The 16,695-nt window shown below is 33.0% G+C and overlaps 1 protein-coding gene across 1 annotated transcript in view; it reads left to right on the forward strand.

Annotated features, from left to right (window-relative positions):
- LOC134680965 (uncharacterized) overlaps positions 1-15,715 on the forward strand; it is a 28,110-nt gene extending 12,395 nt beyond the window's left edge. The window contains exon 3 of the mRNA XM_063540286.1: positions 8,436-15,715. Coding sequence (XP_063396356.1) covers positions 8,436-9,124 — 689 coding nt within the window. The 3' untranslated portion in view covers positions 9,125-15,715. The remainder of the gene's footprint in view (positions 1-8,435) is intronic.
- Positions 15,716-16,695: the final 980 nt, after the last annotated feature.

The raw sequence follows: 16,695 nt of genomic DNA on the forward strand, positions 1-16,695 counted from the left end.
TGTTAATGTAGCAATAAATCAAGGGACACGTGCTTCGCTAATCTCATTTGATGCTCTAAATTGTGTATTACCTTAGAATGAAGCCACAGCTAAGGTTAGTCCTATTAGGAAAGATTATTTGTACAGTAAGAATGGAGATAATATTTCATGTTTTTGTTTCAATAAATCCTTCAAAGGGAAGGTGACAAATCTTTGTTTTCATTTTCATTTTATAGCGTTTACATTTCCTTTTTGTCGAGCCTTCGACCTTAGTCGAAAAAGCGAAACTAAGCGATCCTACGTTCTGTCGGCGGCGGCGGCGTCAACAAATATTCACTCTGTGGTTAAAGTTTTTGAAATTTTAATAACTTTCTTAAACTATACTGGATGTCTACCAAACTTGGACAGAAGTTTGTTTATGATCATATGATAGTTTCCAGAAGTAAATTTTGTAAAAATAAAATTCACTTTTTTCCGTATTTTACTTTTAAATGGACTTAGTTTTTCTGCGGGGAAACATTACATTCACTCTGTGGTTAAAGTTTTTTAAATTTTAATAACTTTCTTAAACTATCCTGGGTGTGTACCAAACTTGGACAGAAGCTTATTTATGATCATAAAATAATATCCAGAAGTAAATTTTGTAAAAAGATAACTCCATTTTTTCTGTATTTTTTTTTTAAATGGACTTAGATTTTCTTTTAGTTAACATAACATATCCAGTTTGCAGTTAAATTTTTTAAAACATTCATTAGATTTATTAACTATCCTAGATTTTTACCAAACTTAGACAGAAGCTTCTTACAATCATAAGGTGGTATCAAGAGGAAAATTTTTATTGATTTTTTTCCTCATTTTTGTTGAGCCCGCAATTTACAGCAAAAGTAGGCGAGACACTGGGTTCCGTGGAACCCTTACAAATTTTTAATTTCTTCATCTATCAATATGATAATAAAAACTACACAATCCCTTCCTCGCAAATTTTTAATTTCTTCATCCATCAATATAATACTAAAAAAATATTTTGATGTATTTGATAAAAAAAAAAATGTTTTCTTGTTGCTAAATAGCTTCTTGTCGCTTTTTGTCACTAAATTTTTTCTTCTTGGTGCTTCTTGACGCTTCTTGTCGCTAATTAGTGAGACCCCGCTTGTGCATAGTTTTCCTGATTTCAAGGGGTATCAGATTGAGTGATTCCACGCTTCGTTGGTTAGTTTGAAACTCATGGGATTCTTTCTATGTCTGTCTGCTATTGAGGGTTATTGTTGTTGCATAACTTTAAATCATATGCATAATTTAAATAAAGATAAATGCTTCTTCGTAAAAATTACCTATAACATCCCTTCAGCCGAAATGGGGTCTTCCATATTATCGTTTTGAGTTGTCTCCCTTCTGGAAGTATTCGTCAAGAAAAATTAACTCGTTAATGCCTATAAACGTCATATTATATTAAGAACGATCTCAATTTAAACAGAGGAGTGTGTACGGAAAGGAGTCATGCCCTCTGACCCAAAGGAACTTCAATATTTAAAGAGTAAGAAATGGGGTTCCTCCTAAACTGGACCGCCGTTCTATATATAGCTTCGCACCGAAGGTCAGTGTAGCGATAAGTGAACACAGCAGGGGCCCAGTTTAGGGTTCCTCCTAGAATTACGGTGATAAGATACGGAATCAAGTTAACTCGTACCACGGCAACTCGTACCAAAATAAGTTAACTTGTACCACTGGGAAGTCGTACCATTCAAAAAAATATATTAAAAAATATGATGTTTCATTGGTTTTTGTTTGTAAACTCAATAAAAATAAAGTTGAATTACTTGAATTTGATACAGGATTTTAATGAAAACTTAGACAAAAATGAAGAATGTTTTTAAGCATTATAATTGTTTTAACTGATCTTTCAAACTAGAACATAGGCGGATCCAGGCCCCCCTTTTTTCGAGGGAAAAAATGGTTGATTATAAAGGGAATCATTGAAGCATGACTGAAGCGGGCCCCCTCTTAGGTCAGTCAGCGGGCCCCCCTTAGGAAAAGTTCTGGATCCGCCACTGTAGAATTTAATCCAGAAGAAAGTTAAAACATTGCTTTAACTGTACCTTAAATTGAATATATATATATCCAATTTAAGTTAATTAAAGCTGTAATCCATGATCACAAATTGAATGCTATGTTTACAATTGTTGAAAGCCATGTGCTTTTTTGGCGGTAAAAGGAGGACCCCTTAACAGGAATCAGTTACATTTCATTGTTATTTATAGACAGTAAAAAAAAATTTGGCAATCATTTTGACTAACTGCTAAGATTTAATTATTTATGAAAAATTTTCTTCGGGTGAAACTGTTACTACTTTAATTATCTACATCTGCCACAGTATTTTCAATCCAATAGACAAGGAACATTAGCTACAAATTGGTCATTGTACTTTCAAATTATGTACATTTTTACAGACTTAAGAGGTATTGAGTGAAAGTAACGTGTATCATGTATATTCATCATTTAACACCATTTAAATAAGTTGGTACAAGTTAGCAGTGGTACGAGTTTGCATTGGTACAAGTTTTTTTTTAGTGGTACAAGTTTACAATGGTACGGGATAACTATAATTCGACCAAACACAATGAGTACACTTGTAACCGGGATTGGCTATTCTTAAAGTTGAGTGTCTATTCAGATTATTACATTTTGCATGTGCAGTTGAATTAGTTTTGAAAAAAATACTATCCAGCTGTACCAGGGTTACCGGCCAAAAAAGCTTGAGACTCACGCATGTTCATGCTTTTTTGCGGCAGTATCCTTGGATCTATTTTTTTCCTCTTTGATCTTTTCAATTTTGGCCAAATCTAATGCATTTGCTTAATGAAAATTGGGCAGAACTGCTATACATGTGTCAATGAAAACTATGGCAATCGTATCCCTCAGAGCAATCTGCTCTTTGATTCTCCTTTTAGTTTGCCGCAACCAAATGTTACAAAACTAGTGCACAATGCCAATTACCACAAAACACAGATCAAGTTATCACTTGTACTGTTCTAGAATTATACCCCTGTATAAATGGAGAAATTAAGCAAGTTTTAGTTTCTGTTCTCTGACTTAAGTTTTACTTCAACCAAATGTTATATAACATATAAACAACAGGGATGGATCCAGCCATTTTAAAAAGGGGAAGTTCCTAACCCAGGACAAAAAAGGGGGGGGGGGCGGTTCCATTTACATGTCCTCATTCAAATGCATTGATCGTCCTAAAAAAGAGGGAGTTCCAACCCCTGGAACACCCGCTCTGGATATATGCTTGAAACTATGCTTATTACCACAAAATTCAGATCAAGTTCAAACTTTTACATTTCTTAAGTTTTGGCCCTTAATAACTTTAAAGACTATATATATAGAGGGGGCATCATCTGTGACCCATGGACAAATTCCCTATTCATTTAAGCTTAGTGTCCTGGAGCCATTTGTTAAGGATTTAGGAGTTTCTTATTAGCTCACCTGGCCCGAAGGGCCAAGTGAGCCTTTCTCATCACTTGGCGTCCGTCGTCGTCCGTCGTCGTCGTCGTCGTCCGTCGTCGTTAACTTTTACAAAAATCTTCTCCTCTGAAACTACTGGGCCAAATCAAACCAAACATGGCCACAATCATCATTGGGGTATCTAGTTTAAAAAATGTGTGGCGTGACCTGGTCAACCAACCAAGATGGCCGCAACGGCTAAAAATAGAACAAAGGGGTAAAATGCAGTTTTTGGCTTATAACTCAAAAACCAAAGCATTTTGAGGAAATCTGACATGGGATAAAAATGTTTATCAGGTCAAGATCTGTCTGCCCTAAAATTTTCAGATGAATCGGTCAATCGGTTGTTGGGTTGCTGCCCCTGAATTGGTAATTTTGAGGAAATTTTGCTGTTTTTGGTTATTATCTTGAATATTATTATAGATAGAGATAAACTGTAAACAGCAATAATGTTCAGCAAAGTAAGATCTACAAATAAGTCAACATGACCAAAATGGTCAGTTGACCCGTTTAGGAGTTATTGCCCTTTATAGTCAATTTTTAACCATTTTTCGTAAATTAAAGTAATCTTTTACAAAAATCTTCTCCTCTGAAACTACTAGGCCAAATTAATCCAAACTTGGCCACAATCATCTTTGGGGTATCTAGTTTAAAAAATGTGTGGCGTGACCCGGTCAACCAACCTAGATGGCCGCCACCGCTAAAAATAGAACATAGGGGTAAAATGCAGTTTTTGGCTTATAACTCAAAAACCAAAGCATTTTGAGGAATTCTGACATGGGATAAAAATGTTTATCAGGTCAAGAACTATCTGCCCTGAAATTTTCAGATGAATCGGTCAATCGGTTGTTGGGTTGCTGCCCCTGAATTGGTAATTTTGAGGAAATTTTGCTGTTTTTGGTTATTATCTTGAATATTATTATAGATAGAGATAAATTGTAAACAGCAATAATGTTCAGCAAAGTAAGATCTACAAATAAGTCAACATGACCAAAATGGTCAGTTGACCCCTTTAGGAGTTATTGCCCTTTATAGTCAATCTTTAACCATTTTTCATAAATCTAAGTAATCTTTTACAAAATCTCCACTGAAACTACTAGGCCACAATCATCTTTGGGGTATCTAGTTTGAAAAATGTGTCCGATGACCTGGCCATTCAACCAAGATGGCCGCCACGGCTAAAAATAGAACATAGGGGTAAAATGCAGTTTTTTGCTTATAACTATGAAACCAAAGCATCTAGAGCAAATCTGACAAGAAGTTAAATTGTTAATCAAGTCAATATCTATCTGCCCTGAATTTTTCAGATGAATTGGACAACTGGTTGTTGGGTTGCTGCCCTCCAATTGGTAATTTTTAAAGAAATTTTGCCGTTTTTGGTTATCTTGAATACTATTATAGATAGCGATAAACTGTAAACAGCAATAATGTTCAGCAAAGTAAGATCTACAAATAAGTCAACATGACCTAAATGGTCAATTGACCCCTTAAGGAGTTATTGCCCTTTATAGTCAATTTTTAACAATTTTCATTAATTTGGTAAATTTATGTAAATTTTTACCAAATATAGTTCTCTGTTACTAATGGGCAAAGTTCATGATAGATATTATTGTAAGAAGCAAAATGGTTCAGTAAAGTAAGAACTTCAAACACATCACCATCACCAAAATACAATTTTGTCATGAATCCATTTGTGTCCTTTGTTTAATATGCACATAGACCAAGGTGAGCGAGACAGGCTCTTTAGAGCCTCTAGTTTTTATACGACCGCAAATTTTGAAAAAAATTTCGTCGTATATTGCTATCACGTTGGCGTCGTCGTCGTCGTCGTCGTCGTCCGAATACTTTTAGTTTTCGCACTCTAACTTTAGTAAAAGTGAATAGAAATCTATGAAATTTTAACACAAGGTTTATGACCATAAAAGAAAGGCTGGTATTGATTTTGGGAGTTTTGGTCCCAACATTTTAGGAATTAGGGGCCAAAAAGGGCCCAAATAAGCATTTTCTTGGTTTTCGCACTATAACTTTAGTTTAAGTTAATAGAAATCTATGAAATTTTGACACCAGGTTTATGACCACAAAAGAAAGGTTGGGATTGATTTTGGGAGTTTTGGTTTCAACAGTTTAGGAATTAGGGGCCAAAAAAGGGCCCAAATAAGCAATATTCTTGGTTTTCGCACAATAACTTTAGTTAAAGTAAATAGAAATCAATGAAATTTAAACAAAATGTTTATGACCACAAAAGGAAGGTTGGTATTGATTTTGGGAGTTTCGGTCCCAACAGTTAAGGAAAAAGGGGCCCAAAGGGTCCAAAATAAAACTTTGTTTGATTTCATCAAAATTAAATAATTGGGGTTCTTTAATATGCCGAATCTAACTGTGTATGTAGATTCTTAATTTTTGGTCCCGTTTTCAAATTGGTCTACATTAAGGTCCAAAGGGTCCAAAATTAAACTAAGTTTGATTTTAACAAAAATTGAAACCTTGGGGTTCTTTGATATGCTGAATCTAAAAATGTACTTAGATTTTTGATTATTGGCCCAGTTTTCAAGTTGACCCAAATTGAGGTCCAAAATTAAACATTGTTTGATTTCATCAAAAATTGAATAATTGGGGTTCTTTGATATGCCAAATCTAACTGTGTATGTAGATTCTTAATTTTTGGTTCAGTTATAAAATTGGTCTAAATTAAAGTGCAAAGGGTCCAAAATTAAACTAAGTTTGATTTTAACAAAAATTAAATTCTTGGGCCTCTTTGATAAGCTGAATCTAAACATGTACTTAGATTTTTGATTATGGGCCCAGTTTTCAAGTTGGTCCAAATCAGGATCTAAAATTATTATATTAAGTATTGTGCAATAGCAAGTCTTTTCAATTGCACAGTATTGTGCAATGGCAAGAAATATCTAATTTCACAATATTGTGAAATAGCAATTTTTTTTTTAATTAAGAGTTATCTTTCTTTGTCCAGTATAGTAAGCAAGAAATATCTGCATGAATTTTTTTTAATTGGAGTTATCTTTCTTTGTCCAGAATCAACTTAAATCTTTGTTATATACAATATACAATGTATATTCACTTTTTACTACCAACTGATAAATTTAAATAATCTTTACCATTCAGTGATAACAAGCAGTTTTTTTACATCTTAATATTTTATGATGTATTTAAATGAGTAGTAATTGTTGCAAACTCCATTAGAATATTTTAATTGAAATTGGTTTTGGAATAAGGGAAAGGGGGATGTGAATAAAAAATTGGGTTCAATTTTTAGCTCACCTGGCCCAAAGGGCCAAGTGAGCTTTTCTCATCACTTGGCGTCCGGCGTCCGGCGTCCGTCGTCCGTCGTCCGTCGTCTGTCGTCCGTCGTCCGTCGTCGTCCGGCGTTAGCTTTTACAAAAATCTTCTCCTCTGAAACTACTGGGCCAAATCAAACCAAACTTGGCCACAATCATCATTGGGGTATCTAGTTTAAAAAATGTGTGGCGTGACCCGGTCATCCAACCAAGATGGCCGCCACGGCTAAAAATAGAACATAGGGGTAAAATGCAGTTTTTGGCTTATAACTCAAAAACCAAAGCATTTAGAGGAAATCTGACATGGGGTAAAAATGTTTATCAGGTCAAGATATATCTGCCCTGAAATTTTCAGATGAATCGGTTAACCTGTTGTTGGGTTGCTGCCCCTGAATTGGTAATTTTGAGGAAATTTTGCTGTTTTTGGTTATTATTTTGAATATTATTATAGATAGAGATAAACTGTAAACAGTAATAATGTTCAGCAAAGTTAGATTTACAAATAAGTCAACATGACCGAAATGGTCAGTTGACCCCTTTAGGAGTTATTGCCCTTTATAGTCAATTTTTAACCATTTTTCATAAATCTAAGTAATCTTTTACAAAAATCTTCTCCTCTGAAACTACTGAGCCAAATTAATCCAAACTTGGCCACAATCATCTTTGGGGTATCTAGTTTGAAAAATGTGTGGCGTGACCCGGTCAACCAACCAAGTTGGCCGCCACGGCTAAAAATAGAACATAGGGGTAAAATGCAGTTTTTGGCTTATAACTCAAAAACCAAAGCATTTTGAGGAAATTTGACATGGGATAAAAATGTTTATCAGGTCAATATCTATCTGCCCTGAAATTTTTAGATGAATTGGACAATCGGTTGTTGGCTTGCTGCCCTCCAATTGGTAATTTTTAAAGAAATTTTGCCGTTTTTGGTTATTATCTTGAATACTATTATAGATAGAGATAAACTGTAAACAGCAATAATGTTCAGCAAAGTAAGATCTACAAATAAGTCAACATGACCTAAATGGTCAATTGACCTCTTAAGGAGTTATTGCCCTTTATAGTCAATTTTTAACAATTTTCATTAATTCGGTAAATTTATGTAAATTTTTACCAAATATTTTTCTCTGTTACTAATGGGCAAGGTTCATTATAGATATAATTGTAAGAAGCAAGAACGTTCAGTAAAGTAAGAACTTCAAACACATCACCATCACCAAAATACAATTTTGTCATGAATCCATTTGTGTCCTTTGTTTAATATGCACATAGACCAAGGTGAGCGACACAGGCTCTTTAGAGCCTCTAGTTCTCATTTGAAATTTCATAAATAAAAAGAAAATTTCTTCAAACATTTTTTGAGAGGATTACTATTCAACAGCATAGTGAATTGCTCTAAGAGAAAACAAAAATTTTTAAGTTCATTTGAATACATTCATTCTGTGTCAGAAACCTATGCTGTGTCAACTATTTAATCACAATCCAAATTTAGAGCAGAATCCAGCTTGAATGTTGTGTCCATACTTGCCCCAACCGTTCAGGGTTCAACCTCTGCGGTCGTATAAAGCTACGCCCTGCGAAGCATCTGGTTTTATTTGAATCAGTATACTTAGTTGCAGTAAACATTCTCTAAATAATAGCAGTCTTTTTTTCCAGGTTGTGTAGATATGTGGCATGGGAGGGCAGATATTGTTGTTAAAGGAGATAATGGTTCTATGCAAGAAATCATTAAAATTGCTGTTGATGAAGATGATGAGGAAGGTCAAGGTGAACCTGCATCAAAAAAAGCAAAGATAGATGAAGATATAGATCTTTGGTATAGTCTGGCAGAGGTGAAAACAGAAATAGAGGGTTCAGTTACTTCAGATCTTCGTGAAACTCAAGATTATGTACAGGCAATAAGTCAGACAATTTTAAATTCATTTTTGGCAGTAAAGCTCAACAAAGGTTTAGGAAGTCATTTGATTCCATCTTTTTTTGTTTCCCCCAAGTATATTTACATCAATTTTTACAATGTTGAAAAGGATATTTTACTCGTGCAAGATCACCCAATTAAAATTTTTGACAAGGACGGTGTGAATTATTGGGCAATTCTCTCTGTTTGGATGGCATTGAATTTTGAAAAATTTCCTTGTGAGTTTCAAGGAGATGCTTCAAAAAAGTCTGGTTTTCAGAATTGGCTACAAAAGCATGGTGTTCTTGAAAAATATAAGAATGAGATCACATGTAAATATACTGCTGCCAGAAAGCCAGCACAGGAAAAAACAAACAGTACAGTGAATCCTATGAGAGTTGCTGAATTGTTCAGGAAACTGATTGAAGGTGAAAATAAGGATTCAACCTGAATGCGTAAAACATAAAAACCATTTCTCATCACTTGGCGTCCGGCGTCTGGCGTCGTCCGTCGTCGTTAACTTTTACAAAAATCTTCTCCTCTGAAACTGATGGGCCAAATTATTCCAAACTTAGCCATAATCATCATTGGGGTATCTAGTTTAAAAATTGTGTGGCGTGACCCCGCCAACCAACCAAGATGGCCGTCACGGCTAAAAATAGAACATAGGGGTAAAATGCAGTTTTTGGCTTATAACTCAAAAACCAAAGCATTTAAAGCAAATTTGACAATGGGTAAATTTATTCATCAGGTCAAGATCTATCTGCCCTTCATTTTTCAGGTGAATCGGACAACCCGTTGTTGGGTTGCTCTCCCTGAATTGGCAATTTCAAGGAAATTTTGCTGTTTTTGGTTATTATCTTGAATATTATTATAGATAGAGATAAACTGTAAACAGCAATAACGTTCAGCAAAGTAAGATCTATAAATAAGTAAAATGACCGAAATGGTCAAATGACCCCTTTAGGAGTTATTGCCCTTTATAGTCAATTTTTAACCAATTTTTGTAGATCTTAGTAATCTTTTACAAAAATCTTCTCCTCTGAAACAACTTGGACAAATTAAACCAAACTGGGCCACAACTATCATTGGGGTATCTAGTTTAAAAAATGTGTGACGTGACCCAGCCAACCACCCAAGATGGCCGCCACAGCTAAAATTAAAAACATGGGGGTAAAATGCAGTTTTTGGCTTATAACTCAAAAACCAAAGCATTTAGAGCAAATCTGACATGGGGTAAAATTATTTATCAGGTCAAAAAAAGATCTATCTGCTCTGAATTTTTCAGGTGAAGCGGAGAACCCGTTGTTGGGTTGCTCTCCCTGAATTGGCAATTTAAAGGAAATTTTGCTGTTTTTGGTTATTATCTTGAATATTATTATAGATAGAGATAAACTATAAACAGCAATAATGTTCAGCAAAGTAAGATCTACAAATAAGTTAACATGACCGTAATGGTCAGTTGACCCCTTTAGGAGTAATTGCCCTTTATAGTCAATTTTTAACAATTTTTTGTAAATCTTAGTTATCTTTTACAAAAATCTTCTCCTCTGATACTATGTGGCCAAATTAAACCAAACTTGGCCACAATCATCATTTGGGTATCTAGAATTAAAAATATGTGGCGTGACCCGGTCAACTAACCAAGATGGCCACCACGGTTAAAAATGGAACATAGGGGTAAAATGCAGTTTTTGGCTTATAACTCAAAAACCAAAGCATTTAAAGCAAATCTGACATGAAGTAAAATTGTTTATTAAGTAAAAATATATCTGTCCTGAAATTTTCAGATGAATCAGACAACCTGTTGTTTGGTTGCTGCCCCTGAACTGGTAATTTTAAGGAAATTTTGCTGTTTTCGGTTATTATCTTGAATATTATTATAGATAGAGATAAACTTTAAAATACAATATATGTTGGCAAAGTAAGATCTATAAATAAGTCAACATGACCGAAATTGTCAGTTGACCCCTTTAAGAGTTATTGCCCTTTATAGTCAAGTTTTAACCATTTTTAGCTCACCTGGCCCGAAGGGCCAAGTGAGCTTTTCTCATCACTTGGCGTCTGGCGTCCGTCGTCCGTCGTCCGTCGTCGTTAACTTTTAGAAAAATCTTCTCCTCTGAAACTACTGGGCCAAATGAAACCAAACTTGGCCACAATCATCATTAGGATATCTAGTTTAAAAAATGTGTGGCGTGACCCGCCAAACCAAACAAGATGGCCGCCATGGCTAAAAATAGAACATAGGGGTAAAATGCAGTTTTTGGCTTATAACTCAAAAACCAAAGCATTTAGAGCAAATCTGACAAAAGGGTAAAGTTGTTTATCAGGTCAAGATCTATCTGCCCTGAAATTTTCAGATGAATCAGACACCCGGTTGTTGGGTTGCTGCCCCTGAATTGGTAATTTTAGGGAAATTTTGCTGTTTTTGGTTATTATCTTGAATATTATTATAGATAGAGATAAACTGTAAACAGCAATAATGTTCAGCAAAGTAAGATTTACAAATAAGTCAACAGGATCAAAATGGTCAGTTGGCCCCTTTAGAAGTTATTGCCATTTAAAGTCAATTTTTAACCATTTTTCGTAAATTTTATATATCTTTTACATAAATCTTCTCCTCTAAAACTGCTGGGCCAAATGAATCCAAACTTGGCCACAATCATCATTGGGGTATCTAGTTTAAAAAATGTGTGGCGTGACCTGCCAAACCAACCAAGATGGCCGCAATGGCTAAAAATAGAACATAGGGGTAAAACGCAGTTTTTGGCTTATAACTCAAAAACCAAAGCATTTAGAGCAAATCTGACACGAGGTTGAATTGTTCATCAGGTCATGTTCTATCTGCCCTGAAATTTTCAGTTGAATCAGAGAACCCGTTGTTGGGTTGCTGTCCCTGAATTGGTAATTTTAAGAAAATTTTGCTGTTTTTGGTTATTATCTTGAATATTATTATAGATAGAGTTAAACTGTAAACAGCAAAAATGTTCAGCAAAGTAAGATTTACAAATTAGTCAACATGACCAAAATGGTCAATTGACCCCCTAAGGAGTTATTGTCCTTTATAGTCAATTTTAACAATTTTCATAAAATTTGTAAAATTTTACTACCGGTTACATTTTCCACAGAAACTACTAGTTTAAGTTCATTATAGATAGTGAAAATTGTAAGCAGCAAAAATGTTCAGTAAAGTAAGATGTACAAACATATCACCAAAACACAATTTTGTCATGAATCCATCTGCTTCCTTTGTTTAATATTCACATAGACCAAGGTGAGCGACACAGGCTCTTTAGAGCCTCTAGTTTCATAAATCTTAGTAATCTTTTACAAAAATCTTCTCTGAAACTACTGGGCCAAGTAAATTATAGATAGAGATAATTGTAAGCAGATAGAATGTTCAGTAAAGTAAGATGAACAAACACATCACCATCACCAAAACACAATTTTGTCATGAAGTTTGTTATTTTATTCTTTACTGAAAGTGAATCAAATTGGTTGAAAAAAATAGGGGGTCACTGACCATTTAACCTCACAATTTTACTTTTAAACAGGTATGTAAAAGGACCATTTTTCAATGAAATAATAGGGAAATAGAGGTGTTGTCATATTTTTATCGAAATATAAAAAAAAACATTCTATGACACTTGGTCCAAAACTGTAATATAAAAAGCTGAAATATAGCTTCAAAGAATGAGCAAATAAAAAACATAGGTCACCAATAAGGGAAAAAAAATTCTTTGCAGTAAAATTTTGGCGGGAAAATGGTGAAAATGGGTGAAATGTCATTTTGACCCTTTAGCAAATACGGATAATAACAAAAATATTTTATTAATCATATAACTACAATGATTTAACATATCTAATCAATAACAAAAAGTTTTAAAACTATATTGTATTTACGACAAATACTTTTGTAATTCATGCGTGAAATTATACACAGTTGAATAGTCACAAGCCACCTTAAATTAATAGGCAGCAACTTTAAAAATCAATGTAAGTGTGTTAGGCATATTAGGTGAGGTCTTATTTTAACATAAATCAATACTTCAGTCTGTGTTAATTTAAAGATGTATTTATATTTTTACATGTGGTATTGCTATCCAATGAATTTTGAGCTACTTACATTTGAGATTTATTTATTTACCACTATTGGATCACACATTTTCATGCTTCCTTTGCAGTTCATCTTATATTGAGGTTTCGTTTGATTGAACACATGACAAATCTTTATTTAATTTATTATAACTTTTCAGGTGGTTTATTTTTTGAATTTGATTGTTAACTTATAGAAATTGTGTTTCTCATAAAAGTTACATGTATACGTGTAATCTGGAGCGTTTTGACAACATCAATGTATTTAGCAGACTTTTAAAACCTGTTTTCTTTCATCAGGATTTGCGCATACCTGTAGCCAGGGAGGGTTCGGGGGGTTCCGACCCGAACCCTTGAAAACAAATAAGCACTGTTAAAGTCAATGTTCTGTTCGAATTGTGACTGTTAAAGTCAAGTTTGTGAGTCCAACGTACCCCCATTTGGAAATTCCTGGCTACGGGCCTGTTGCTTATTTTCAATTTAAACATGCAATTAATGTGTGTAGGTGAAAAAATTCAAATAAGCAGCTCTCTCTCACCCTCTTACATAACCTAACAAAGAAATGCCACCCTACATAAAGTAATTCTGCTTTTATCTGGAAAGACCTTATGACTTTTTATACCCAAAGTTTCAGTACATATTTTTGTATACTAGCTGTTGATGGACTGTCTGCCCATCTGTCGTCTGTCCATCCATATTCAATATGTCAGAAATTAGCTCAACCACACTTTAACCAATATGCATCAAACTTTGATGAGTGACCTTTTGTTTTTTATAAATACGGATTTACCTATCCAAGTTTTGGGGAATTATTCATAAAAAGGGTGGATTTCCCAGTTTTCAGACAATAACCCATAAACATTTTAATCAATTTGCAAGAAACTTTGCTGAATTATTTATTCTATCAACATACGCTCTCTTTGGATTTTAATAGATTTATGACTATAATTTTTTTTGAATTATGTTTTTTTTTTATTCATTTCAAAAGGGGAATCTTCCAGTTTTCAGATAATAGCATTTTTCAAAATTTTTAATGAAACTTTAGTAAATTGTTTATATCTATTGCTGTATGCTCCCTTTTGATTTTTATAAATTTAAGATTTAATGCTTCACAGTTATAAGAGTTTATTCTTTAAAAAGCATGAAAAGTGGTAATTAACTAATTTTAAAGTTTTTAGATCATATCCTTAAAGTACTTAAAACAGTTCTCATTAAACTTTTAAGACTGATTTATATCTATTAAGATAACTCCCTTTATTTATTTTTTTTAAATTTATGATAAAAAATTGTGAAGTTATTGTTTGTTTATAGTCTGAAAACAGATTTACTTAGTATTGCGCAACAGCACAGTGTATTGCACAAGAAATCTTAAATTTATTATAAATATATATTTAATTCATAAAACCGATTTCAAGTTCTTTGACTACATTTATACAGAAACCTTTAATATGTCAACTATTTAATTATAATTTAAATTCACACCTGTATTGAGTGCAATCATTGTGTCCTTTTTGCCCCAACTGTTCAGGGTTGGACTGATGTGGTCAAATCCAGCTGTGCTTGCTAAAGCAATTTATTGTAGTTTGAATATCTTTCTTAAACTATCCTAGATTTCTACTTTGACAGAAGCTTGTTCATGCTCATAACATACAAAATGAAGTATCTGGAAGTAAATTTAAAATATAAAATTTTTGTATTTTATTTATAAATGGACTTATTTTTTCTGCCATTTAACATTACCTTCACTGACTCTGCGTTTTAAGTTCAAAATGATTTTGATAATTTATTTGTCTTATGTTTAGTTTCACTCTACATGGTATATTTGAACAGATATTTGTTCAGTTTTATGCATGGCCAGTCTAGAATATTACATATGATTCAGTGTTAATAATTTGTATATAAAATGTATAAGCCTTTATTTTATTACATCATAATTTTTAATACTTTGTATTATGTCTGCTTTAAGGCATTATTGTTACATTGTTCAGGCCATAGTTATTATATTTTTAGTTTTACGAAATTTTTTGACAAAACCAATGGGTAGGAGGACTGCTGCTGCTGCTGATTTTTTTTTTAATACCAACCGTCAATATCAAAATTTGTTTTTTTTTATTTCACCAGGAGATTTTCTACTAGTGTAACAACTATTTTTTTTTCTTGACAAGGTTTGAATTGAAAATCAATGTGCAACAACTTACTAAATCACCAAGAGCATAAATTTATATTCTTTCATGCAGTTATGAACTAAAAATATATTTTTTTTGCATGAAAAACACTGGGTCGGAGGAGAAAAAAAAATAAAAATCAACATTTTTTTTTTTTTTTTTCCTATTTCTATTTGGCAAAAATTAGGGTAGGAGGGTTCGTAAAACTAAAAATAAAAAAACTACGGCCTCATGGAAGTTTTGTTTATTTTTTTTATTGAACTATGTACAATATTTATTTGCTACAACACTAAATGAATTAGAAACGTATTTACAAATTAAGTGACCACAATGAGAAATGAGACATACATGTAATTTTTTTTAAATTGCTCTTATTCCATAGATAAGAATCTCAAAACGTCTGCAAGATCTTGATATCTTTTATATCAGTATATATTGCTTGATCATTGCACAATGTTGCGAGAAAGTCGTGTGTATTGAAATTGAATTCAAGTAGATCATTTTAACTACAAAAAAAGGTATAATGAAATGGTTGCATTTAAATATATAAATGTAAATAAATATATATATCTTGATGAGAAATTTTGTACTGTATAAGCCATGTTACTGTTTAGAGATTATAATATACTGCTTCTAAACAGAAACTTTGATTATTTGGGAAAAAAACTCACATTCTGAATTATAAAATAGCTATTCATAATCATCATTTATCAAATTTATATAACTACTCTCACAATTTTACAAATTGTTCAACAAAAGCAATCATAAATGTGCTAAAACATTTCTGAATTTATATTATTATAAAATCATATAACTTGCATTGACTTGTAAGAATGAGAAAAACACAAAAAAACTGTAGAGTCAGTTATACAAGGTCTATCCATGAAAATATATGAAACAAATGCAATAAACCTATAATACATAAATGTTCTATAATGTTTTATATGTATCATTATCTATGATCCTGATTGCAAATTAAAATGTTAAACCTGCTAAAATTTTGAACAGATTGGTGAAAATGAAAGTTATGTTGGGAATTGGAAAACATATTGATCACATAATTAGAAAGTTCAAAATCTTGAGATGTACCCTCTGTCCTTTCATAACAAAACTGTCATAAAAAAACTTTTAAAAGCAGGTTAAGATCTAAAGGAGTATTTGGTTTCCAAACAAAAACTTGTGTTAAAGTTTATGGAACTCTCTTAAATTGTACTTTTTATATGACCGCAAACAATTTTGTAGTCGTATATTGGCAATGTCATTATCATCCGAAGACACATTGGTTTTTGCACTATAACTTTAGTTTTAGTTTTAGTAAATAGAAATCTATGAAATTTTAACACAAGGTTTATGACCACAAAAGGAAGGTTGGAATTGATTTTTGGAGATTTGGTCGAACAGTTAAGGGATAAGGGACCAAAAAAGGGCCCAAATAAGCATTTTCTTGGTTTTCGCACAATAACTTTAGTATAAGTGAATAGAATCTATGAAATTATAGCACAAGGTTTATAAACACAAAGGGAATGTGGGAATTAATTTTGGGAGTTGAGGTCCCAACAGTTTAGGAATAAGGGCCAAAAAGGCGTCAAAAAGGCGCCAAAATAAGCATTTTTCTTGACTTTGCACAATAAATTCAGTATAAGTAAATAGAAAGCTATGAAATTTAAACACAAGGTTAATGACCATAAAAGGAAGGTTGGGATTGATTTTGGGAGTTTTGATCCAACAGTTTAGGAAAAAGGGGCCCAAAGGGACCACACTT

This window comes from Mytilus trossulus, chromosome 8, assembly GCF_036588685.1.
Source record: "Mytilus trossulus isolate FHL-02 chromosome 8, PNRI_Mtr1.1.1.hap1, whole genome shotgun sequence".
In the NCBI taxonomy this organism is placed as follows: Eukaryota; Metazoa; Mollusca; class Bivalvia; order Mytilida; family Mytilidae; genus Mytilus; species Mytilus trossulus.